Source organism: Amblyraja radiata, chromosome 21 (assembly GCF_010909765.2).
Source record: "Amblyraja radiata isolate CabotCenter1 chromosome 21, sAmbRad1.1.pri, whole genome shotgun sequence".
Lineage (NCBI taxonomy): Eukaryota > Metazoa > Chordata > Chondrichthyes > Rajiformes > Rajidae > Amblyraja > Amblyraja radiata.
The window spans coordinates 28,912,480-28,938,796 of record NC_045976.1 but is presented as its reverse complement, the minus strand read 5'-3'; the positions used below and the strand labels follow the sequence as shown (position 1 = coordinate 28,938,796).

At 42.3% G+C, this 26,317-nt stretch overlaps 1 protein-coding gene across 3 annotated transcripts in view; it reads left to right on the top strand.

The window, feature by feature from the left end:
- Positions 1-465: 465 nt before the first annotated feature.
- The window catches only part of orc5 (origin recognition complex subunit 5), a 57,611-nt gene continuing 31,759 nt past the window's right edge, over positions 466-26,317 (top strand). Inside the window, exons 1-11 of one of the 3 annotated variants that reach the window (XM_033039888.1) lie at positions 466-530; positions 4,958-5,092; positions 5,929-6,021; positions 7,299-7,502; positions 7,765-7,839; positions 9,192-9,303; positions 10,649-10,779; positions 15,665-15,713; positions 18,270-18,360; positions 22,483-22,535; positions 24,272-24,384. In XM_033039888.1, coding sequence (XP_032895779.1) covers positions 4,982-5,092; positions 5,929-6,021; positions 7,299-7,502; positions 7,765-7,839; positions 9,192-9,303; positions 10,649-10,779; positions 15,665-15,713; positions 18,270-18,360; positions 22,483-22,535; positions 24,272-24,384 — 1,032 coding nt within the window. In that variant the 5' untranslated portion in view covers positions 466-530; positions 4,958-4,981. The other 2 variants (XM_033039889.1, XM_033039887.1) reach the window with 2 other exon arrangements.

Sequence of the window (26,317 nt, the reverse complement as noted above, 5' to 3'; positions counted from 1 at the left end):
TTGGAGGCTACCCATAATATATATGAGGTGCTGTTCTTCTATTTTATGTGTGGCCTCACACTGGCAATGGAAGAGGCTGAGGACAGATACGTTGGTATAGAATTGGGATTTGTAGCCGTTTGCTACCGGTTGCTTCAACTGACCGTGGCGGGACAGAGCGCGGGTGTTTGGCTGCACATGGTATCACCAATGTAGAGAAGACCACATGGAGAGCACTGGATGCAAATAGCATCCAAAGACCTGCTCAGCTGAATAGTTCTAGAATCAGATTATCATTTAAAACATTCCGAATCAATCTTCGTGCAGGTTGTGACAAAGGTGCCATTGAAGCAGTTAAAATTCGCACTCCCAGACAGAGATCACCGAGCGGAATATGATCTTTGTTCCCAGAGACGGACAACAGTTGACGGTTGACGCCAAAGGTCCTCTATGAAGGATCTTTGGTTGACGCCGAGTCGCCGACACCAGCCGGCGCATGCGCAGAAAGCTGGGGTGGAAGGTCACCGGCGAGGAAAAAAGTGGCGCGCGAGGAGAAAAGAAAAGAAGAAAGGCAAGGGCCGTGAAGAAGTGTGTGGCGGAGGGACAGTGTGGGTGGTTCGGCGAGTGAGAATGCGGGAGGAGCAGAGGGGCTGCAGCGAGGGAGATTAAACTGAGAAGTTGGTGACAGTCAGTGGCGTGGAAGGTGTGAGCTGGTGTTTGGGGTGGGGGATGAAGGTAGAATTTGGTTGACGAGGAGGGAGTTGGGTAGGTGAGAAGGGGGGAGTGAGTTAGGCCCCCTTACTAGTTTGTGTAAGAAGGAACTGCAGACGCTGGTTTAAACCGAAGGTAGACACAAAAAGCTGGAGTAACTCAGCAGGACAGGCAGCCTCTCTGGAGAGAAGGAATGTGTGACGTTTCGGGTCGAGACCCTTTTTCAGACTCAAGTCTCAGTGTCACTCAGTGCCAACTGCTCTTCTATGTAAATACGTTGCCCAATAAATGGCTTGGCTAGTAAGATTTATCAATAATATTTAAAAGAGCTACTGTTTTACTTAAAATGCAGCCAATTTACATTCAGCATGTTCCCCACAAAGGAGTGTGCATCTGAAAATTCTGCCAGATATTTTAAAAAGAGTAAAAGTAATATTTTGCTTATGATTCTGTAGCAAAATCTTTATGAACAAGACCTGTCCATGGTAGTTTTCACGGTATGTTCTGTAGAGGTTTGTTAGAGTATACATGCACAACTGTTTAAATGTCTAAAAAAGATTACATCCATGTACAATCATCACTGAAGCCTCATGGCTATGTGATCATTCCTCCGCTCCACTCTATCGCCAGACACAGCTCCAATGCCATCTTTCAATTCACTGACATTTTACAGGAGGAAGATTGAAATTCTGATTGAATGGTTTCAGATCAACAATCTTGCCCTCAACGTCAGTAACACCAAGAAGCTGATTGGTGACTTCAGGAGGGGATGTGTTTAACCCATTGACTTCAATGTTCCATTAGCAGCTTGTGTATTATACCTTCTTGGTGACAGCACATGATATAACAATCATTTTCTATATCTCCATCTCTCCTGATCCATTGTCACTGTCAGGTTCTCTAATATCCAGTCCTGTCACAGTTTTTTACAGTTAAACACTACAAAGATTATTATCTTTGGCTTCTGTCACCAGCATCTCGTTCTACTGACAATTGGATACAATTAAATCTATTATTTGATCTTGATTATAGAAACATAGAAAATAGGTGCAGGAGTAGGCCATTCGGCCCTTTGAGCCTGCACCGCCATTCAATATGATCATGGCTGATCATCCAACTCAGTATCCTGTACCTGCCTTCTCTCCATACCCCCTGATCCCTTTAGCCACAAGGGCCACATCTAACTCCCTCTTAAATATAGCCAATGAACTGGCCTCAACTACCTTCTGCGGCAGAGAATTAAACTGTGACCCCTTGTTCTGGACTTCCCCAACATCGGGAACAATCTTCCTGCATCTAGCCTGTCCAACCCCTTAAGAATTTTGTAAGTTTCTATATGATCCACCCTCAATCTTCTAAATTCTAGCGAGTACAAACCGAGTCTATCCAATCTTTCTTCATATGAAAGTCCTGACATCCCAGGAATCAGTCTGGTGAACCTTCTCTGTAGTCCCTCTATGGCAAGAATGTCTGTCCTCAGATTAGGAGACCAAAACTGTACGCAATACTCCAGGTGTGGTCTCACCAAGACCCTGTACAACTGCAGTAGAACCTCCCTGCTCCTATACTCAAATCCTTTTGCTATGAATGCTAACATACCATTCGCCTTCTTCACTGCCTGCTGCACCTGCATGCCTACTTTTAATGACTGGTGTACCATGACACCCAGGTCTCGTTGCATCTCCCCCTTTCCTAATCGGCCACCATTCAGATAATAATCTACTTTCCTGTTTTTGCCACCAAAGTGGATAACCTCACATTTATCCACATTATACTGCATCTGCCATGCATTTGCCCACTCACCCAGCCTATCCAAGTCACCTTGCAGCCTCCTAGCATCCTCCTCACAGCTAACACTGCCCCCCAGCTTCGTGTCATCCACAAACTTGGAGATGTTGCATTCAATTCCCTCGTCCAAATCATTAATATATATCGTAAATAGCTGGGGTCCCAGAACTGAGCCTTGCGGTACCCCACTAGTCACTGCCTGCCATTGTGAAAAGGACCCGTTTACTCCTACTCTTTGCTTCCTGTCTGCCAACCAGTTCTCTATCCACATCAATACTGAACCCCCAATACCGTGTGCTTTAAGTTTGTATACTAATCTCTTATGTGGGACCTTGTCGAAAGCCTTCTGAAAGTCCAGATATAACACATCCACTGGTTCTCCCTTATCCACTCTACTAGTCACATCCTCGAAAAATTCTATAAGATTCGTCAGACATGATTTACCTTTCATAAATCCATGCTGACTTTGTCCAATGATTTCACCACTTTCCAAATGTGCTGCAATCCCATCTTTAATAACTGATTCTAGCAGTTTCCCCACTACCGACGTTAGACTAACTGGTCTGTAATTCCCTGTTTTCTCTCTCCCTCCCTTTTTAAAAAGTGGGGTTACATTAACTACCCTGCAATCCTCAGAAACTACTCCAGAATCTAAAGAGTTTTGAAAAATTATCACTAATGCATCCACTATTTCTGGGGCTACTTCCTTAAGTACTCTGGGATGCAGCCTATCTGGCCCTGGGGATTTATCGGCCTTTAATCCATTCAATTTACCTAACACCACTTCCCGGCTAACCTGGATTTCACTCAGTTCCTCCATCTCATTTGACCCCCGGTCCCCTGCTATTTCCGGCAGATTTTTTATGTCTTCCTTAGTGAAGACAGAACCAAAGTAGTTATTCAATTGGTCTGCCATGTCCTTGTTCCCCATGATCAATTCACCCGTTTCTGACTGCAAGGGACCTACATTTGTTTTAACTAATCTTTTTCTCTTCACATATCTATAAAAGCTTTTGCAGTCAGTTTTTATGTTCCCTGCCAGTTTCCTTTCATAATCTATTTTCCCTTTCCTAATTAAGCCCTTTGTCCTCCTCTGCTGGTCTGAATTTCTCCCAGTCCTCTGGTAGGCTGCTTTTTCTGGCTAATTTGATATTATGTTTCCTTCAATCCCCGTATGCTCTCCACAGCAATCCATTTGCACCTCTAACTCGCCTTTCTTCATTCCTGCCTGAGCCCACCTGCAGATGAAATCCTCCCATATGTCTTTAGTCATATCTTGACATGATTGTTCGAATGTCATGTCTGCTGACCTCCCAGTGGGTGCTCTCCACAGATGAGCTCATCTAAAAATCTGCAACCCAGCTTGTTTCACTCCTTTTCCCTCTTCCCATAGCCCTGCAAATGCATTCAGTCAGGAAATTATCCAATCCCATATCAAATGCTGCATTTGAACCTGCCTCCAGTAACACTTGGCAGTGTTACACTGTTAAATTATTTTACTTTAACTTCCCATCCCATTCCCATACTGGGCCTCCACTGTCAGTGAGGCCAAATACAAATTGGAGGAACAGAACCTCCTATTTCATTTGGGCATCTTACAACCCAATGGTATGAATATTGATTTCTCTAACTTCAAATAACCCTTGCATCCCCTCTCTCTCCATCCCTCCCCCATCCCAGTCAACATACTAGTTTCACAATCGTCCTGTTGAGTTTCACTATCACTCGTTATCACCTTCCCCATTGTGGGCTCCACGTTTCTTTGATCATAGTTGCTGGCTTTGATTTTGTCCTTTTGCATATCTGTCATTCATTTGTTCTATATACATTTTCATATCTCTCTCCCTCTGCCCTGACTCAGTCTGAAGAAGGATCTCGACCAGAAACGTCACCTATTCCTTTTCTCCAGAGATGCGGCCAGAGACACTGAGTTACTCCAGCTTTTTGTGTCGATCTTGACCTATTACTTGCTAGGCTTTGCACTGTCTCTCCTCTCTTCCAGCTTTCTCCGCACCACCACAACAATCACCACAAAATGTCCCGACCCGAAACATCACCTATCCATGTTCTCTAGAGATGCTGTCTGACCCGTTGAGTTACTCCAGCACTTTGTGGTTTTATTTTTACATTCAGCAGGTAGCGTAAAGAGAAAAATACCAGCGTGCCGAAATAGTGTTGAAGCGTTTTACATAGAACAGTACAACATAGGAACAGAACCTTCGGTCCACAATGTTTGTGGCGAACATGATGTCTAGTTAAACTGATCACATCTGCCTGTACATCATCCATATCCCTCTATTCCCTCACTTCCATGTGCCAGCTAAAAGCCTCTTAAGTTTCCTTGTTCATTTATATCAAAATTAATAATATCAGTTCTTCAGGCAAATGAAATATTATCTACAAGTTTAAGATAAAACATTTTTTTGAAGATATTTAACTTTGACATTTGCTAATTGTTTTTACATTGTGCTCTTTACAGAAGGAATTTATTGGATATTTAGAGATGTCTGAGATTGATTATGCTGAATATCCCAAAGACAAAATCATTTTGCTGAAAGAGAAACTAATTTGCCGGGACGCTCAGATTGTTACTCTGCTCTCACTGTTAGGAGAGGTAATTTTTATTTAAATGAATTAGTATGAAATTAAGCAACGTGTTTGTATATTATTCTATCATAATTTACATTATCAGTTTATCAAAAATGTAAGTGAAGATAATTTTACAGTGCTTCTAGTTCCTTTATTTTTGTCTTCATGTTATCTTTATTTTTGTTATTTTTAAGTATTGTTCCATTGGTAAAACATATTACTGTACAGTTACTGCTCGTTTTGGAAGTATTGTTCCATTGGTAAAACATATTACTGTAAAGTTGTTGCTTGTTTTGGAAGGGTGGGAATCCATCGAAAAATGCAGTCTCAGATGAGATCTGCAGTCTGAAGGTCAAAATGATACAATAAGAATCAACCTCAGTTAATTGACTTCATACATTAGTTCTTGAGGATGTGAACATTACTTTTTAAACTTTTCATTGTCTTTTTCTAAGACTTTTCATTGTATTTTTCTAACTCTTGGTATTGTAGCCAATGTTTTATTCCTCAACTATAATCTGAAATAACAAAGGCTTTCATTAGTAAAAGACAACAAAATGTTGTTATATTTCCCTGCAACAGTGATTGCTTGTTGGAAAAGTACTAAGTTCACTGCTAATTGCTTAAGGGTCACCTGAAATGCGATTTAAAAAAAATCTTCATATTTTCATTTAATTTCTATTTCTTTAACTAAATATTCCATGTTTCTGGCAGACATTCCATTTACTTTCTTTAGCCATTATGTTTTGTAAAATTTGTCACAAATATCAGCGTAATGCAAAAACAGCACATTTTTTGATATTGAAATAAAGGCACAAATTAAATATTTCATATCTATAAATATTTTGTTTATTATTCCAGCCTCAACATTATAGTTACCCTTCCTTTTTCGTATATGGGCATACTGCAACAGGGAAAACCTATGTGATACAAACATTGTTGGAGACATGCAAGGTAAATAAAAACAAATGTTGAGTCTGGTAATGGGAAATGTGATTAGTTCCAAAAGATTGTCGTATAACATCAATCAAATGGATTTCAACAAAAGACTGCTTTAGATTTTACTTTAGACTAAAGAGATACAGCACGTAAACAGCTTCGGTCCACCGAGTTTGCACTGACCAGTGATCACCCCCTACACTAGCAGTATCCTACACACTAGGGACAATTTTACTGAAGCCAATTAACCAACAAACCTGTATATCTTTGGAGTGTGGAAGGAAAATTACAAGTAGCAATTGAATAGCAAGGCTGGTTGGTATCTCCTTTTTTTTTTTAACACTTTGCAGATTATCTTTTGATGTGTAAATTTAGGAATACAGGTGGCAGTAGAATTAAATGGTGCAAACAGAAGACCACCCCCTCTCCGGGCACTTTCCTTTGCAACTGCAAGAAATGCTACACTTGTCGCTTTACCTCCCCCCTTGACTCCATTCAAGGACCCAAGCAGTCTTTCCAGGTGCGGCAGAGGTTCAGCTGCACCTCCTCCAAACTCATCTATTGCATCCGCTGCTCTAGATGTCAGCTGATCTACATTGGTGAGACCAAGGGTAGGCTTGGCGATCGCTTCGCCGAACACCTCAGCTCGGTTCGCAATAACCAATCTGATCTCCCGGTGGCTCAGCACTTCAACTCCCCCTCCCATTCCGAATCCGACCTTTCTGTCCTCGGCCTCCTCCATGGCCAGAGTGAGGACCACCGTAAATTGGAGGAGCAGCACCTCATATTTTGCTTGGGCAGTTTGCACCCCAGCGGTACAAACATTGACTTCTCTAATTTCAGGTAATCCTTACTTTCTCCTCCCCTTCCCAGCTCTCCCTCAACCCACTGGCTCCTCCTCTTCCTTTCTTTTTCCCCCATCCTCACATCAGTCTGAAGAAGGGTTTCGGTCCGAAACGTTGCCTATTTCCTTCGCTCCGTAGTTGCTGCCTCACCCACTGAGTTTCTCCAACATTTTTGTCTACCAACAGATTCTAGTAGATATCACCTTCAACCTTTGTATGAATGGCTTACATGCTGGATTTTTATTTCTTCATGCTCCCAGGAAACTTGGTACTGCAGCCTCAGTATCTGTACTTAATCCACTAAAGAAAAACAAAGTCCAGCTGTAGGGATTGAACTTTGTTGAACTGTAATGTTTTCTGCCTTATTCTGAAAATTATATATACAGTCATTGTGGCTTTCTGCTAGCTTTGTGGCTATTATGATTTTTTGTTTTTGTTTTATTGCAGTTTCCCCACATAATTGTGAACTGTGTGGAGTGCTTTTCCTCAAGAATGCTTTTTGAACAAATACTTAACCAACTGCGGGGTAATTGGCTCTCCTCTGAGAATGAATGCTTATCATATTTGCGGTGTAATACTCTTAATGAATTTGTTCTACTATTTAAGCAAGTGGTCCGTGAACAGAATCTGCTCAATCAAACTGTCTACATTGTAAGTGATTTTGAAATTACATTGGATTTTTGTAACTTTTAGCTAGGGTTATCGTAACACTGTCACAAACATCTCCTCCCTCACCTCTATCCCGGAACCCCAGCAGTCCTTTCAGGTTAGACAGAGATTTACATGTACCTCCTCAAACCTCTTTTACCTCGGCGAGTCCGGAAACTGCATGTAAATGATTAGATTAGTACGGACTGGAGGGAAATATTTATTATTTAATTATTTCATTCACTATTTGCATGTCCCATTTAAGGTGTTGGACAATGCAGAACAGCTAAGAGAAATGGATGCAAACCTGTTGCCAGGATTTTTGAGGTTCCAAGAATTGGTATGTAACTCATTAAGTAACAGTAATTTATCTATACACTGTAATGGCTCGATTGTAATCGTGTATTGTCTTTCCGCTGACTGGTTAACACGTCTTTGAGAGATAGATTGGCTTCATCAAGGAAATTGTTGAGGCAGGATCCATGATCGGGTGGATAGTGAAGAAGATAGTCTCAGAATTGTACTGATCAGCTGATAAACTGGGCAGGGTGATGGCAGACAGAAATTACTCCTAATAAGTTCAAGGTTATGTATTTTAGCAGGTCTAGTTAGGATAGGATATACACCATAAACGTGAGGGCCTTGGGAAGTATTGAGGAACAAAGGGAACTTGGTGTTCAAACAAAGATTCTTGAAAGTAGCAGTACTGGTGGATATGGTAAAGTAGGCAGCAAATGGTATTCTTGCCTTCAATAACTGTGACGGATTATAAAATCGGGGATTTAATTTATAAAACATTGGTTAGGCTATTGCACATTGCTTGGGATAGGATGTTTTCGTTATAAGAAGAGACTGGGTAGGCTGGGATTCCTTTCCTTGGGGCAGAGGTGGCTATGGAGGAACCTAATAAATCTACAAAATTAGGAAATGCATCAATAGGGTACAGTAAGAATCTTTTCTCTGGCAGAGAGATGTCTTGCACAGTTTTTAATTTCTGATGTAAAGATGCTCTTGAGCATCTATCTAGTATAACTATCTAAAGCAATGTCTCTGAGTGTGTGCTGCTCAATCAATAGATTGGAATTAAAATCAATACAGATCCATCACCGATTTTCCGCCACCCTTGGTTTCAGAGCCTTTCCAGATAATCCGTTTTTTGCCGGACCAACAGAGGTGACGGTCTCTGAGAGGAGTCCACTATACCAGAATGGTCCACCAAGGCAGTCGAAGAGCTGAAATATCGGCTCGCAAAGTCGGCATCGGAATTCAGCTATGGAAACGGATCTGCCAGATCCATCTGGGCCATTCCAGAGCCCCAGCTGCAAGGGGCATATTCGACCCGCCGATCGGCTGCGGAAGTCCCGATGAAATCGAGATCAGCCTCACCCGGCCTAGGTGCAAATTTTCAGGGGTGCTTCTGAGGGAGTGGGGGAAATTTCAAGTGCGCTCTCGTAATTTTGTCAAGATTAAAGGAGGTGCCGGACCACCAGTTGCCTGTAAATCGGTGCTGGATCTTGTATTTAAAAACAACGAGGTGTAACAGGACATAAATTCAATGCAAATAATTAGAATTAATGTGAACAATGATCACATCGTTTTTTTAAATAAGTATGGAATATCATACATTTATCAACATTGTCAACAATTGTGATTGTAATTTATTAAAATTGTCAACAATTGTCTTGTTCACAGGCTGAAACAAATGTCACTGTTATTTTCATCAGTGAAATTGTCTGGGAAAAATTTCGGCCAAATACTGGCTGCTTTGAGCCTTTAACCTTGTATTTTCCGGACTACAGCATAGGTAAAGTGCCTCTTTATACAGTTTTTATTTTTTGATAGCATGTCGTCTCACTTTTCTTAAAAAAAATAAAAATGTTTCATATTGTATGATTTTATTCATTACACTTTATGAATTGAAATTCCACACTATTATGTTTAGAAACATAGAAAACAGGTGCAGGAGTAGGCCATTCGGCCTTTCGAGCCAGCACCGCCATTCAATATGATCATGGCTGATCATCCAAAATCAGTACCCTGTTCCTGCTTTCTCCCCATATCCCTTGATTCCGTTAGCCCTAACTCTTTCGTGAAAACATCCATATCTTTCGTGAAAACATCCAGTGAATTGGCCTCCATTGCCTTCTTTGGCAGAGAATTCCACAGATTCACAACTTTTTGGGTGAGAAAGTTTTTCCTCATCTCAGTCCTAAATGGCCTACCCCTTATTCATAAACTGTGACCCCTGGTTCTGGACTTCCCCCATCACTGGGAACATTTTTCCTGCATCTAACCTGTCCAATCCCTTAAGAATTTTATATGTTTCTATAAGATATCCTCTCATCCTTCTAAATTCCAGTGAATACAAGCCCAGTCGATCCATTCTTTCATCATATGTCAGTCCCGACATCCCGGGAATTAACCTGGTGAACGTATGCTGCACTCCCTCAATAGCAAGAATGTCCTTCCTCAAATTAGGAGACCAAAACTGCACACACTACTCCAGATGTGATCTCACCAGGGCCCTGTACAACTGCATTAGGACCTCCTTGCTCCTATACTCAAATCCTCTCGCTATGAAGGCCAACTTGCCATTTGCTTTCTTCACTGCCTGCTGCACCTGCATGCTTACTTTACTTTTTCTGAAGTAAATTTGCTGCTCAGCCCAGTTAAGCTTCTCCATCCCAGATTCTTCGAGTCTTAGGTTTGCATGTTATGAATGCTTTATGGAAAGTGCACAGGTTGGATTTCTTTTTTTTTTTTTAAAGAACCCCACCAAATAGGTAACAGATTCCATTCTCAAAATAATTTAACATAGATCAATAATTTGCTATTAATTCTATCAGCTGCAACTGCAACTATGACTTTGCAAAGTCATTCATTTTCTCCCATATTAATATCATCCAAATATATTTCATTGTTTATTACTTAATATAAATTGGTTTCTGTTGAAGCACTTGAGAATTGTAATCTACCTCCAGCATAGAATAAATTAGGATGGTGAATTAGTGACGTTCTGCTCTTGCTTATTGTAACTTCCCTCCTTACAATTTGATATTGTTTATTGCTCTAAACTCCTCTGCAGATTGATACACAAATTTAAATGTATTGTGGCAATTGCTATTAATTTATCTTCGTATTCTTAACAGATGACATCCTGAAAATTCTTTCACGCGATTATCCTCCGGAATTTTCTGCAGATTTTTACATGTCTTACATTAACATACTGCTTGGAGTATTCTATACTGTCTGTCGGGATTTGAAGGAGCTGAGACATTTGGTACGTTTTTTTACTGGTTGAAGGATCTATTGAGGAGAAAGTATTTTGTTTTCTTCTTCCATTACTGCACATCCCCTGCTCAGTATCTCTGATTGCTGTTGGATTTGGTGGTCAGTACATTCACACTGCTTTTCACAGTCACAGAGGTATGAAGTGTGGAAACTGCATCTTGCCAAAGGTTTAAGACCTTATACAAATATAGATAAAGAAATTTCACATAGGCAAAATTGGCATAATGTGCAATAAAACAGACTTCGTAGATCTGAAGTGTACGTGGATATAAGAAAATTCTTATACGTAGACTGAGAAATCAGTCAATCAATTTGGAACAGTGAGTTGTGATCAGTTGGCAGGTTAAAGTTTTGAGCTTTTAATATTTCAAATAAGTATGACCATTTAAAAGCTGTTCTGCAGAGTTGCAGAAACCTCTGGTTATTCATCATTGAAATTAACTTTGGAAATAAAAAATGGTGTCAGAATTATTTTTTTTTAAATGACATCAAAAGTCAAGAAATATTTGATATTAATAGGCTATATCTTGTCATGTTTACCATCACCACTGTCAATGTGTTGGAAAGCAATGCTGCTAAATGCATATTCAAATTTATGCCGCAACAATTTATATTTCTAGTTGTTGCAGACGAGTAATTGTAGTCAATGACAGTCGTGTCCAAGTTTAATTTTCTCCAATCCAGTGATTTTTATATAATTGCGGGGAAGTCATATTTATTTACAATTGGGTATTTTTAATTTCAGTATTACCACAAAGTAGATTCTGTTAAAATGTTTGGGATGTACAAAAAATGAAATGATATGATATATTTTCTTCTTCAAGGCTTAAGGGTCTGTTCCTGTGTTGTATCTCTAAAGTCTAAAATCAGCATCTGTAGTTCCTTGTGTCTAAATTACTCATCAATTGGCTTGATCAATACAAATGTTTTGTTAGCGATTGGGAAATTAGAAAGACTGGCATATATTCAACAGGGTCATTGTGGGCTGAAGGGCCAATTCTGCTGCTGTACAGTTCTATGTTTAATATACTGAGTAAATTCTGCTTAAAGGTAGTTTATCATGTTTTACTTGCATCATGCTGAGAATGAGAGAGTTGATTTAATGGTCCAGAATTTAGTCATTGGTGAGCCATACGCATTTGTTGGAAACTGAAGAATTGCACCATACTTGCTTGCTTCTGCCAAGTAGGAACTTGTGGAGAGAGGCCAACTCCATATGTGGTGTTAATGAGCCTCTGTGAAATAAATAGTATCAGTACGGTGGCGCAGCGGTAGAGTTGCTGCCTTACATCGCTTGCAGAGCCGGAGACACGGGTTCGATCCCGACCACGGGTGCTTTCTGTACGGAGTTTGAACGTTCTCCCCTTGACCGCATGGGTTTTCTCCGAGAGCTTCGGTTTTCTCCCACACTCCAAAGACGTACACGTATGTAGGTTAATTGACTTGGTGTTTGTGTAAATTGTTCCTAATGTGTGCAGGATAGTGTTAATGTGCGGGGATCGCTGGTCGGCATGGACTCGGTGGGCTGAAGGGCCTGTGTCCGCGATGTATCTCTAAACTAAACTATACTTTGGGAAGCCAGAAAACTTGCCCAACATATAGTTGAAGTCTATGACAGTCACAGTCCAAATTTAGTCAGTTATCGGAGCTGTCACAAATTCTGCTTCTGACATCCAAAAACATTTAGAAGCATGCAAAGTATTATAATCTATTTAAACTGTGGGAAAAACGTTATTAAAACATCTGAATGCTAATTTAAAAAATAATGTCAAAGAGATTTAAAAAAATAAATCGAAATTAATTTAGTCCCATGGCAGCCCTTCCATTGAAATGATTGAGGAAGTTGTCTGTGCAGTCAGTCCAATCTATATAAGGTACTAGACCAAGTGCAGACCCGTTGGGTCTGTTCCCCCAACGTGCGGTTGTGGGGGGGGATGCAGCGTCACACACACTAACTATCCCCCCCCCCCCGCACTCACACTAATTACCCCCCTTGATATTATATTAATATATGAATTTGCTCCTTTTACCCCATAACCACCCTATCTACTGACGCATAGCCCCCAACTTGTAGTCACATCTAGAAAGGGGGGGGGGGGGGGGGGTAGAGAGTTAGTGCAGAGAGAGAAGGGGCAGAGACAGAGACACAGAGAGAGGGGCAAGAGGGAGAGGGGGGTGGAGAGGAGGAGAAGAGGGTGGGTGAGGGGGGAAAGGTGGGGGTGGAGGGGAGGAGAAAGAGAGGATGAGAGTGAGGGGGAGAGAGGGGGGGGAGAGGTGAGGGGAGGGGGAGAGGTGAGGAGCAGGGAAGGGGGTATGTGGAGGGGAGGGGGGTTTAGGGGAGGGACGGTGGGGGAGGGGAGGAGGGGGAGAAAAAGAGGGGAGAGAGAGAGGGGGGAGAGTGGAGAGGAGAGGAGGGGGGGGAAGGAGAGGGGGGGGAGAGGAGAGGGAGGAGAGGGGGGGAGAGGAGAGGAGAGGAGAGGAGAGGGGGGAGAGGAGAGGAGAGGGGGGGAGAGGAGAGGAGAAGGGGGGGGAGAGGAAGAGAAAGGGGGGCAGAGGAGAGGAAAGGGGGGGAGAGGGGGGAGTGAGGGGTGTGCTGAGAGGGGGGATGAGGTGAGAGGAGGGAGAGGTGGGGAGTGGGGAGCAGGGAGGGGGAGGGGGGGGTGGAGGGAAGGGGGTAGGGGGTGTGGAGGGAAGGGGATTTAGGGGAAGGACGGTTGGGTGAAGGGGAGGAGGGGGAGACAAGAGGGGGGGGAGAGAGAGGGGTGATTGGGGAGGGGGGGGAGGCGATGGGGGGCTAGGAGAGTGGGGGCGAAGGAGGAGGAGGGGGAGTGGAGAGTAGAGGAGAGGAGGGGGAGTGGAGAGTAGAGGAGATGAGGGGAGTGAGGAGTAGAGGAGAGGGGGGAGGAGAGGGGGAGTGGAGAGTATAGAGGAGAGGGGGAGAGGAGAGGGGGGGGGCTGAGAGGGGGGGGGGAGATGAGAGGGGGGGGAGGAGAGGAGGGAGGAGAGAGGAGAGGGGGGGGAGGGGAGGAGGGGGGGGGAGGAGAGGGGGGGGGAGGAGAGGGGGGGGGAGAGGAGAGGGGGGGGAGAAGAGAGGGGGGGAGAAGAGGGGGGGAGAGGAGAGGGGGGGGAGAGGAGAGGGAGGGGGGGGAGAGGAGGAGAGAGAGAGAGTGCCTTTTTATTTCAACCCAAACCCCCCAAACAACCATTTGCAGGCAGTGCTTTTTTACTTTAACCATATTTTCCTTTTCAAACCACATTAAGGGTACTTACTCACAGTAGTGTGGACATGTGTTCAGTGTTATTCACAGCTCAGAGAAACGTGACCCTCTGCCTTCCTCCATCTTGAAGAGACCGAATGAGGCACACCACTACCTGGTTTTATAGTCCCTCCCCCCTGCTGCCAGTGGGGGCAGCAGAGAGAATGGGGAATTTTGTAAAATCATTAATATCTCTGTCATTTTTCATCGACTGGAAAAATCCTCGGCACACATGCGGCGGAGGGCGGCTCTGAGCGAGGTGGCAAAAAATGACGGCCGTAGGTGGCAGCGTTCTCTCGGAAATCGCAGCACAGATCACCAAAACCGGTCAAGAACAGACGTTTAGTAATATACTAGACCAAGTGCAGACCCGTTGGGTCTGTTCCCCCAACGTGCGGTTGTGGGGGGGGGGGGGGGGGGGCCGGCATGCAGCATCACACACTAACTATCCCCCCCTCCCGCACTCACGCTAATGGAGGGGAGGAGGGGGGAGAGAGAGAGAGAGAGAGAGGGGGAGGAGAGAGAGGGGGGAGGAGAGGGGGAGGAGAGGGGGGGAGATGAGGGGACGGGGAGAGGTGGGGAGCAGGGAGGGGTAGGGGTGTGGAGGGGAGGAGGGTTTAGGGGAGGGACGGTGGGGGAGGGGAGGACAGGGGGGGAGGACAGGGGGGGGAGAGGGGGGAGGAGAGTGGAGGGGGGAGAGGAGAGGAGGGGGGAGAGGAGAGGGGGGGAGGAGATGGGGGAGGAGAGGAGGGGAAGAGAGGGGGCGAGGAGAGGGGGGGGAGAGGAGAGGGGGGGGGGGGGAGAGGAGAGGGAGGGGGGGGGAGAGGAGAGGGAGGGGGGGGGGAGGGAGAGGGAGGGGGGGGGGAGAGAGAGTGCCTTTTTACTTCAACCCAAACCCACACAGGCTGTCCTTTTTTACCACTAACCATATTTTCATTTTCAAACCAAATTAAGGGTACTCACAGTGCTGTAGACATTTGTCAGTGTCATTCAAAGCTCTGATTGAGGCACACCACTTGCAGAGACTGATTGAGGCACACCACTTGCAGAGACTGATTGAGGCACACCACTTCCTGGTTTTATAGTCCCTCCCCCTCCCTCCAGCAGGGGCAGCAGAGAGAATGGGGAATGTTGTAAAAACATTAATATCTCTGTCAATTTTCATCGACGGGAAAAATCCTCGGCACACATGCGGCGGAGGGGGGCTCTGAGCGAGGTGGCCAAAAATGACGGCCGTAGGTGGCGGCATACTCTCGGAAACCGCAGCACAGAAAGCCAAAACCGGTCAAGAACAGAGTTTTAGTAATATAGATAGATAGATATATAAGATAAGATTAATGTGGTTGTATCTTCATAACTAGAGGAAATTGCCATTACTTTATCACGTAAAACTTAGTGTTGAGTCCAGTGTCGGTAAGGTGGGCAAACGGCTGTAAACAGTTCATAATTTTTGGACATTGAGCATGCGCATAAATTAGAACATTGCAGTGTTATGCAGGAATCATTGAGAAGGATGTCAGAGGCTGCTAATGAAATATTCAGATGAATTTTTAGTAGTGAAATTAATTAAATCAATATACCTTCAACTGATGTGCCTGTTTGTGTGTTTTATTTCAGGCTGCAATAAACTTTCCTAAGTTCTGTGAACCTGTTCAAAAAGGGGATGGTAAGCCACAGCGAAGATGTTAGTTTTTAAACAGTTGCAGTGAGAAACTGAAAGTAACTTAGAATTTCTTGAAATTGTTTACTTTTTTAAATAAGTTGTAATATCAATTTCTATCTTTTCAAATGTCCAACTTTCCATTGCCATTACTACACAGGTAAGTAGGAGTGATCTTACACGGAGCAAAAAGAACAGATCTTCCAGTTGTTATTTCCATTTTAATTGATTCTTTATTGAAGTAGTTGTACAAACAAAGTGATGAACATACCAGGTTCTCCTTATTCTCATACAAGTTGTAACTTTCGGTTCTCCCTGATCTGATGAGAACTGTGTACTCTCCACCTCCTGTGCTTGGTCTGAATCACTCCCTATCCCCCAAGCCCATATGTTCCGCCCCTCTATGCATCAAATGACTGCCCCTAAATGTCCAAAATAATACTGCTAGAAATATCTAGACAAAATAATATAATATGCCAGCAGTAATTAGCCTAAACATAAATGGCTCCCACAGAAGTATTCATTGTTAAATGACCTCCAGAAAATGCAACTTCTTCATAATTACGAGGGCATGTCAGATTCCAAATGGTTAACTTTTATTTTTTTATCTGTGATTAGCCGACAAAAGTACAGTTTGATTAATGCACCAACTTGTTCATACTATAGGCGTTTCATCTATGCCAAATTTTCCAACACAAAAATTGAATTTAAAATTACAAACAAAATGGTATGGCTGAATTTCGCAGAATATAACCTACCAAGTCAATTCCCTACTCCGGACCTTACCAGATTGAAAGCTCAGCAGTTGTTTGCTTTTTAAATGACCCCATGATTCTTGTGCTAGTATGTTTTATTGTACTCTGTACTTGCAAGTATATTTTATTTATGATCTCTTCATCTTAATTTTTTATTTTGAGAATTATCACACTACTTGTGATCGAGATTAAACTTTGAAGCTTTTCTAATCTTTCCCACCAATTGAGTTCTTAATCTTTACAGGCTCTCAATGAATTTAATGTCATCTTGTGTGCTGATTTGTAACTTGGTATTGTGACAGCACGCTCTCCCATGTCTGTCGCGTTGATCCCTTTAACTGGCTGACAGGCCACGGTATTTTTGGTAACAACTTGGTCCAATTAGCTGGTATTGGGTGGGTGGCCACTTGAACCTTGTTAGCCTACTCCCTATAAACTGAGAGAGAAACAGAATGAGAGAAGAAGAAAGAAGGGAAAAGTTGAGTGCCTCCCAGTTAGTGGTTGTGGTGGACCACCAGTTGCCGGAAAATCAGTGTGAACCTGCACTAGGGGAAAATACAGTAAATCTCTGCTGTGTTTTGTGAGTGAAATAAAATGAATTTGGGTCAGAGCACTTTCCTGGTGCATAAGAATATTTTTTGCAAGTCCAAAAGATACCATCAGAAAATGTTCTTGCCATTTTAGAGGGGACTGTTACATACATTGGAGAGCTTCTATCGAGGTATAATAATAATAATAATAATAATAATAATATATGTTATTGTAATTGCACATAGGAGCAACGAGATTGGGTATGCAGCTTCCATCCGATGTCATAACTTAATCAACTAAAAATTTAGAAAACAGTAAAACAGTATAAAGTGCAAATAGGTCTGTGTCGATGTGCGACGTGACCATCCGAGGGAGACAGTTCATGGGGGAGGAGGGGGGGGGGGGGCACTCAGCAGGGCTGGTTCAGAGCAGCAATAGCTCTGCGGATGAGGCTGTTCCTAAGTCTGGAGGTGCGGGCGTAGAAGGCCTTGTAAAGTCTGCTGGAAGGTAGAAGTTCGAACAGACTATTGCAAGGGTATGAGGAGTCTTTGTGAATGCTGACGGCCTTCCTGAGGCATCTGCTATAGATGCCCTCCAAGGCTGATAGCTGTGTCCCAATTATCTTCTGCGCTCTGTGGACGACGCGCTGAAGAGCTCTCCTCTCCGCCTCCGTGCAGCTGAGATACCACACAGAGATGCCTTATGTTAGTATGTGTGGTGCAGTGGTAGAAGGTTGTCAGCAGCTGTTGGGGCAGACTGGTCTTTTTCAATGTTCTCAGGAAGAACAGTCGTTGCTGTGCCTTCTTGACCAGCGCAGCGGTGTTGGTGGACCATGTGAGGTCCTCTGAAATGTGTGTGCCCAGAAACCTAAAGCTGGACACTCTCTCCACACTGTCCCCGTTGATAGAGATTGGAGCATATTCCCCATTATGTGTCCTTCTGAAGTCGATAATCAGCTCCTTGGTCTTAGAGGTGTTTAGGGACAGGTTGTTTTCTGAGCACCAGTCTGCCAGGTTCTGCACCTCTGCTCTAATTTGTTTCATCACCGTTGGTGATCAGCCCGATCACCGTTGTGTCGTCTGCAAACTTGACAATGGTGTTGGTGTCGAATGCAGGAACACAGTCATGTGTGAACAGGGAGTAGAGCATGGGGCTCAGTGCACAGCCCTGTGGTGTGCCGGTGCTCAGGGTGATAGTGGAGGACAGGTGCGGAAATAGAGGGGGGAGAAAGAAAATGCAAATACAATGTTTGCAAATACTCTTTTTTTTTCCCTAGTCGGTGAAGAGGATACTCGTCGGCTGTGGAGAAATATTGAACCACACCTTAAAAAAGCAATGCAAACTGTTTATCTGCGAGAAATATCAAGGTAATAATCTTATGAATAAAACAAATTTTGCAATACTTGCTGCAAGGTGGCAGCACCAAGGCTTGCAAGTATGTGGCTTGAATGTGATGTTTTCTGAACTGGAAGCAGAACTGTTACCATCTGAACAAAGCTCATGCAGAACTTTAGTAAAGAGTATGGATCTTCTGTGCCACAACTAAAGTTATCTGGGATCTGAATACAATAGTAATGTTTAATCGGTAACTTGACATATCTGACATAGTCAAGAAAGTTTTATTGTCATGTTCCGAAACGGAACAATGAAATTCTTACTTGCAGCAGCACAACGTAGTATTCTGTAAGCAGAAATGTGTAAAATTGTTCCCATAGATTGGTGTATTGATCATTGATATATTATAACCATATAACAATTACAACACGGAAACAGGCCATCTCGGCCCTACAAGTCCGTGCCGAACAATTATTTTCCCTTAGTCCCACCTGCCTGCACTCATACCATAACCCTCCATTCCCTTCCCTTCCCATATGCCTATCCAATTTATTTTTAAATGATACCAACGAACCTGCCTCCACCACTTCCACTGGAAGCTCATTCCACACCGCTACCACTCTCTGAGTAAAGAAGTTCCCCCTCATGTTACCCCTAAACTTCTGTCCCTTAATTCTGAAGTCATGTCCTCTTGTTTGAATCTTCCCTATTCTCAAAGGGAATGTCCACATCAACTCTGTCTATCCCTCTCATCATTTTAAAGACCTCTATCAAGTCCCCCCTTAACCTTCTGCGCTCCAAAGAATAAAGACCTAACTTATTCAACCTTTCTCTGTAACTTAGTTGTTGAAACCCAGGCAACATTCTAGTAAATCTCCTCTGTACTCTCTCTATTTTGTTGACATCCTTCCTATAATTGGGCGACTAAAATTGTACACCATACTCCAGATTTGGTCTCACCAATGCCTTCTACAATTTTAACATTACATCCCAGCTTCTATACTCAATGCTCTGATTTATAAAGGCTAGCATACCAAAAGCTTTCTTTACCACCCTATCTATATGAGATTCCACCTTCAAGGAACTATGCACGGTTATTCCCAGATCCCTCTGTTCAACTGCATTCTTCAATTCCCTACCATTTACCATGTACGTCCTATTTTGATTTGTCCTGCCAAGGTGTAGCACCTCACATTTATCAGCATTAAACTCCATCTGCCATCTTTCAGCCCATTCTTCCAAATGGCCTAAATCACTCTGTAGACTTTGGAAATCCTCTTCATTATCCACAACACCCCCTATCTTGGTATCATCTGCATACTTACTAATCCAATTTGCCACACCTTCATCCAGATCATTGATGTACATGACAAACAACAAAGGACCCAACACAGATCCCTGAGGCACCCCACTAGTCACCTGCCTCCAACCCGGCAAACAGCCATCCACCATTACCCTCTGGCGTCTCCCATTCAGCCACTGTTGAATCCATCTTGCTACTCCTGCATTTATACCCAACAGTTGAACCTTCTTAACCAACCTTCCATGAGGAACCTTGTCAAAGGCCTTACTAAAGTCCATATAGACAACATCCACTGCTTTACCCTCGTCAATTTCCCTAGTAACCTCTTCAAAAAATTCAAGAAGATTAGTCAAACATGACCTTCCAGGCACAAATCCATGTTGACTGTTCCTAATCAGACCCTGTTTATCCAGATGCTTATATATATTATCTCTAAGTAACTTTTCCATTAATTTGCCCACCACTGAAGTCAAACTAACAGGTCTATAATTGCTAGGTTTACTCTTAGAACCCTTTTTAAACAATGGAACAACATGCGCAGTACGCCAATCCTCGGGGACTATTCCAGTTTCTAATGACATTTGAAATATTTCTGTCATAGCCCCGGCTATTTCTACACTAACTTCCCTCAATGTCCTAGGGAATATCCTGTCAGGACCTGGAGACTTATCCACTTTTATATTTTTCAAAAGTGTCAGTACTTCTTTTACTTTGAAACTCATAGTATCCATAGCTACTCTACTAGTTTCCCTTACCTCACATAATTCAATATCCTTCTCCTTGGTGAATACCGAAGAAAAGAAATTGTTCAATATCTCCCCCATCTCTTTTGGCTCTGCAGATAGCTGTCCACTCTGTCTCTCCAATGGACCAATTTTATCCCTCGTTATCCTTTTGCTATTAATATAGCTGTAGAAACCCTTTGGATTTACTTTCACCTTACTTGCCAAAGCAACCTCATAGCTTCTTTTAGCTTTTCTAATTTCTTTCTTAAGATTCTTTTTACATTCCTTATACTCCTCAAGCACCTCATTTACTTCATGCTGCCTATAATTATTGTAGATCTCCCTCTTTTTCCGAACAAGATGTCCAATTTCCCTTGAAAACCAGGGTTCTTTCCAATTTTTACTGTTTCCTTTCAACCGAACAGGAACATAAAGATTCTGTACTCTTAAAATTTCCCCTTTAAATGTCCTCCATTTCTCTTCTACATCCTTCCCATAAAACAAAATGTCCCAGTTCACTCCTTTTAAATCATTTCGCATCTCATCAAAGTTAGCCTTTCTCCAATCAAAAATCTCAACCCTAGGTCCAGTTCTGACCCTCTCCATAATTATATTGAAACTAATGGTATTGTGATCACTGGACCCGAAGTGCTCCCCAACGCATACCTCCGCCACCTGTCCCGTCTCATTTCCTAACAGGAGGTCCAGCACTGCCCCTCCTCTAGTAGGCACCTCTATGTATTGCTGCAAAAAACTATCCTGCACACATTTTACAAACTCCAAACCATCCAGCCCATTTACAGAATGTGTTTCCCAGTCTATGTGTTTCCCAGTCTCCCACAATCACTACCTTGTGCTTACTACTAATATCTGCTATCTCCTTACATATTTGTTCTTCCAATTCTCGATCCCCATTTGGCGGTCTATAATACACCCCTATAAGTGTTGTTACACCTTTCCCACTTCTCAGTTCCACCCAAATAGCCTCCCTAGATGAGCCCTCCAATCTATCCTGCCAAAGCACTGCTGTAATATCTTCCCTGACTAGCAATGCAACACCTCCACCTCTTGCCCCTCCAATTCTATCACACCTGAAGCTACGAAATCCTGGAATATTTAGTTTCCAATCACAGCCCTCCTGCAACCATGTTTCACTGATCGCCACAACATCATACTTCCAGGTGTCTATCCAGACTCTAAGCTCATCCACCTTTCTTACAATGCTCCTAGCATTAAAATATGCACATTTAAGAAACCCCCCGCCTCTTATTCTCTGTTATTTCCTTTTTCTTCTTTCTCCTCTTGTGTCCGAGTGCTTCCCTTTTCTGCTTCCTGCCTCCCATTCTGTCTACTAGCTTTCTCTATTTGAGTCCCTCGCCCCAACCATTCTAGTTTAAAGTCTCCCCAGTAGCCTTTGCAAATTTCCCCGCCAGGATATTGGTCCCCCTCGGGTTCAAGTGCAACCCATCCTTTCTGTACAGGTCCCACCTTCCCCAAAAGAAGTCCCAATGATCCAGAAACTTGAATCCCTGCCCTCTGCACCAGTCTTTCAGCCACGCATTTATCCTCCACCTCGCTCCATTCCTACTCTCACTGTCGCGTGGCACAGGCAGTAATCCTGAGATTGTTACCTTTTTGGTCCTTTTCCTTAACTCTCCTTCCAACTCCCTAAATCCTCCCTTCAGGACCTCTTCCCTTTTTTTACCTATGTCATTGGTACCTATATGTACCACGACCTCAGGCTCCTCTCCCTCTGATTTCAGGATATCTTGGACGCGTTGAGACGCGACCGAGACTTTGGCACCAGGGAGGCAGACCACCATCCTGGTCTCCCGACTGTAGAATATTGATGTATTCTAAAGTTTAAACTTTAATTACAGACATGTTTGTTTTCTTTTCACCAACTAAAGTTGTCTTGGATTGCTGATTAATTCAAGACAAAAAAAAAATCTGCTCCATAACTTGCCAGTAAAATAAAATAAATAAGCAGTGTTATTTCAAGCTCATTTGCACCAGATCAAAATGCTTATTTACTCAAATTGTTCAAAGTAGAATGTTCAACTTTCATTCTGTTAACTGCTAATACAGATAAAGTTAATAAAATTAAATATTATCTCATGCTTCAGTTCTCAGTGGGAGAGGCTGCAGCAGGATGATGAAGATAGTGGACACGTGAAAGGTAGTACAATCTTATTTAATTGACCAGAGAAATATTTGCCTTCTGTTGCTGCTGATCAGATCAATTTTAGTAATGTATGAATTGCAAAGAAAGTCTTGCTTGATAATTACAAATATTAATCTGTCTCATTTAGGATTACAGTGATTTTTTTTAATCCACTCCCGTACAGATTAATCTATTGTTGTTAGCAGTAATATTGACGCTCTATAACCACTTCTACAGCCTTTCCGCAGGGTTGCTCTCCAGCACTCCAGCTTTTCTTATCTGGTGACTTATCCTCTCATCCACCTGCTCCCTTCACTGCCAAGAAGTGCTAAAACACGCAATGCCATAAAATATATAGATGATCCATTTAGACTCTACAAATAATGTACATTACTTTTTTCGGGACAAAGGAGCAGAAAGGTTTATCCATCTACAGCCACCAGGAGGATTTAAAGTAACTTTGGATCAAAGGGGGGAAAAAAGCAATATGGACAAATAAAGCAAAAAGCCTGAAGATTGGGAACATTTCAGAGCTTGACAAAAGACCAATGTATTGATAAAGAACGTGTTGGTGGTTTACAAAACTAGAGTAGTAAAAAACATATTCATTCAGATTGTAGGAGATTCTATTAACATGTAAAAATAAAAATAAATGAAATCAATTAGACTGACAGAAGTAAAATTATATTGAGAAATAAAATGGCAGAAAAATGTATGAGGGGTTGTAGAAAATCACATGGGCATAGTGGAGAATTACAGGTTTAGATCTATCTTCAAAAAAATAATATGCTGTTTAAAAAAAGGTATTGGATTCATTAGTGGGAATGAAAAGATTATGGTTCCCACAGATTGGAAGGCAGCAAATGTAACCAAACTAAGATAGGACGGAGAGTAAAAGGTGGGAGCTGGACACCAGTTAGACTGATATCCATAGTTGGGGGAAAAGCTTGAATTTATTATTGAGGAAAAGGCAATTGGAGGCATAAAATAATATCAAGTCGGGTCAAGTTAAGTTTATTGTCATATGCACAAGTATAGTAAGGTGCAGGTAAAATGATTTTATGAAAATGAAAGTCTTGCTTGCAGCAGCATCTAAGGCACAAAGACTCAGACAACGCACAGAAGCATAAATTACACAAATTCTACAAGATAGAAAGAAAATGACTTCAAAACACGTTATCAAGATGATAGGGGTCCTGGATTATATACACTGCATTCTTGAGACAGTCTCATGTAGTAACTTCCTATGGTGGTGAAGGTAGTGCTCATGATGTAATGGGCTGAATCTACAATCCTCTTGTGTTCCTGTGTGTGAATTGCCATATCAAGCCATGATGCCACTTACCAGTTCAGTGCATCTGTAAACGTTTGTTAGTGTTTGATGATATGCCGAGTAACTTTAAACTTCTAAGAAAGTTGAGGCACTGTCCCAGTACAGGTCATTCAAGATCTTAATGCCACAGAATTAGAAGTTGATAATTAACTCTTGGTTATTAGATTTTATTTATTTTAAAATCCAGAAATGATTTCACCTTCAACACCTTATCAAGAGCAGTGTTGTAATTTATTACCTGGAACAAGCATATTCAAAGTGGAGCATAATTAATCTTTTCAAAACGGCAAACAAAATTCATTTTTGATGTATTTCAAATGATTGTGTTTATTACATACAAATGTAATACTTGGTCCACAAAATATTTCTGCTTCAGAGTCTGTAGAACTCATTGTCTTTATTTATTTTTAATGCTTAGGACTCTCTGCTCATGCTCATGTTGAACTTCCATATTACTCCAAGTTCCTGTTGATTGCTGCTTATCTCTCCTCCTACAACCCTGCAAGAACAGACAAAAGATTTTTCATGAAGGTAATTTATTATTTTAAAATGTTTAATCACTAATTTTAATTAAATCACATGGTCTGAAAATATATTTCAAGCAGTGGACAATAGAATGTACAGATTTTAAAGGTGTAATTCACGGGTTTTACGAGAGAAATATGATTGAATTATTTTGAAAGACTTTTATTTTTCAGTGAGTTATGGAGTTAGTGCAGAAAGGCGGCACTGAGCTGGAAAGTCAGCAATAGTGTTATTTAAATTGGTCTTGGCATAAGGGGCCAAATTATTATTAATTGTTAATGGAAGTGCTTCAAAAGATCTGGGCAACTTTCGGAGTTGTGCTTTTTTAACATGTGACATATTTCAGATGAAAGATTTCTTGTCCATGTACGTCAAGCATGAATAGGCTGACAAAATCAAGGTGTACTTTGAAAGGAAATAGTTTCTGGGCACATTCATATTCCATCACAAATTTCTATCAGTTGGTTAGCAGATGTCTGCAATTATTATTTTAGTTTAAATCTTTTTATTTGAATTTTGAATTTAACAGCAATTTGCATACATACAATGATAACAGACAGTGATAATCAGGACATAATTGTACAACAGTATGTAAACGACCCTCAAAACCCTTACCCTTACCCACCCTCGCCACCCGGGGACAAACAACACTCACATACGTACACATCCACACAAATACGATTATAAAAAAAATAAAAATAAAAATAAGAAGAAAAAATAAATAAAAATAAAAATAAAATAAAAATAAAATAAAAAAAAATAAAAAACATTGTGGGGAGGGAGGGGGGGGAGGGGTTGAGGGGATAGCAGCTGCAATAAGACAGAGCTGTGATAGAGGGCACTCAGTCCTCTTCCGAGTCCGGAAACAAGTTAAGAGAGTTAACAAGTTCCAGGAAAGGGTTCCATGTATCTAGGAATGTCTTGGTAGAGCCTTTGAGAGAGAACCTAAGTTTTTCAAGCTTTAAGTTGTAGAGCACCTCCTTGATCCAGCGGGCGTGTGTCGGGGGACAGGTAAGTCTCCAGTTAAGCAAAATCAGTCTCCGGGCTAACAGGGTTGTAAAAGCCAGGACCTGCTTCAACGCAACAGAGAGGTTGGTGTTGGGGGGAATACCAAAAATAGCTGACAGTGGGTTTGGAGGAATAGTCTGGCCATAGGCTCTGCTTAGCACGTCGAAAGCACTCCTCCAAAAGGTTGCTAGCTTAGGGCAAGACCAAAACATATGACTATGGTTGGCAGGGGATTGATTGCATCTGTTGCAGGTGTCTTTAACAGCGGGGTATATTCTAGATAATCTTGCGTTTGTGTAGTGGACTTTGTGAAGGACTTTGCATTGGATTAGGCCATGACGGGCACATATGGAGGAAGAATGGATCAAATCCAAGGCAGAGTCCCATTGCTGGTCTGTTAGTTTCGTAATCAGCTCGCCCTCCCACGCAGCTTTTAATGAGGTATAAGGTTTCAATATAACCGACCCTAACAAGTTGTACAAAAAAGAGATGCATTTCTTCCGGTTGGGATCTAGAGCTAGGATGGAATCGGTCAGGGTTTCAGGGGGACGATTTGGGAAATGGGGGAATATCTTCTTCACAAAATTCCTAATCTGGAAAAAACGAAAAAGGTGGGAGTTTGGGAGGCTATAGTTGTACGAAAGCTCCGCAAAAGACGAAAAAATGCCATCCTTGTATAGGTTTTTGATACTACTGATGCCATTACTATGCCAGGTTTTGAATGCGGAGTCTGTACTTGAAGGTTTAAAGATGTGATTTTTAAGCAGTGGGGTCAAGATGGAAGGGCCTTGTAAACCGAAGTTTTTCCTAAATTGACTCCATATCTTGAGCGAGAGGGACGCAATTGGGCCTGCACCCGCAGATGTTATAGAAAGGGGGAGTTGAGAGCATAGGACAGACCGCAACGGGAGATGTGAACTCGCCTTTTCCA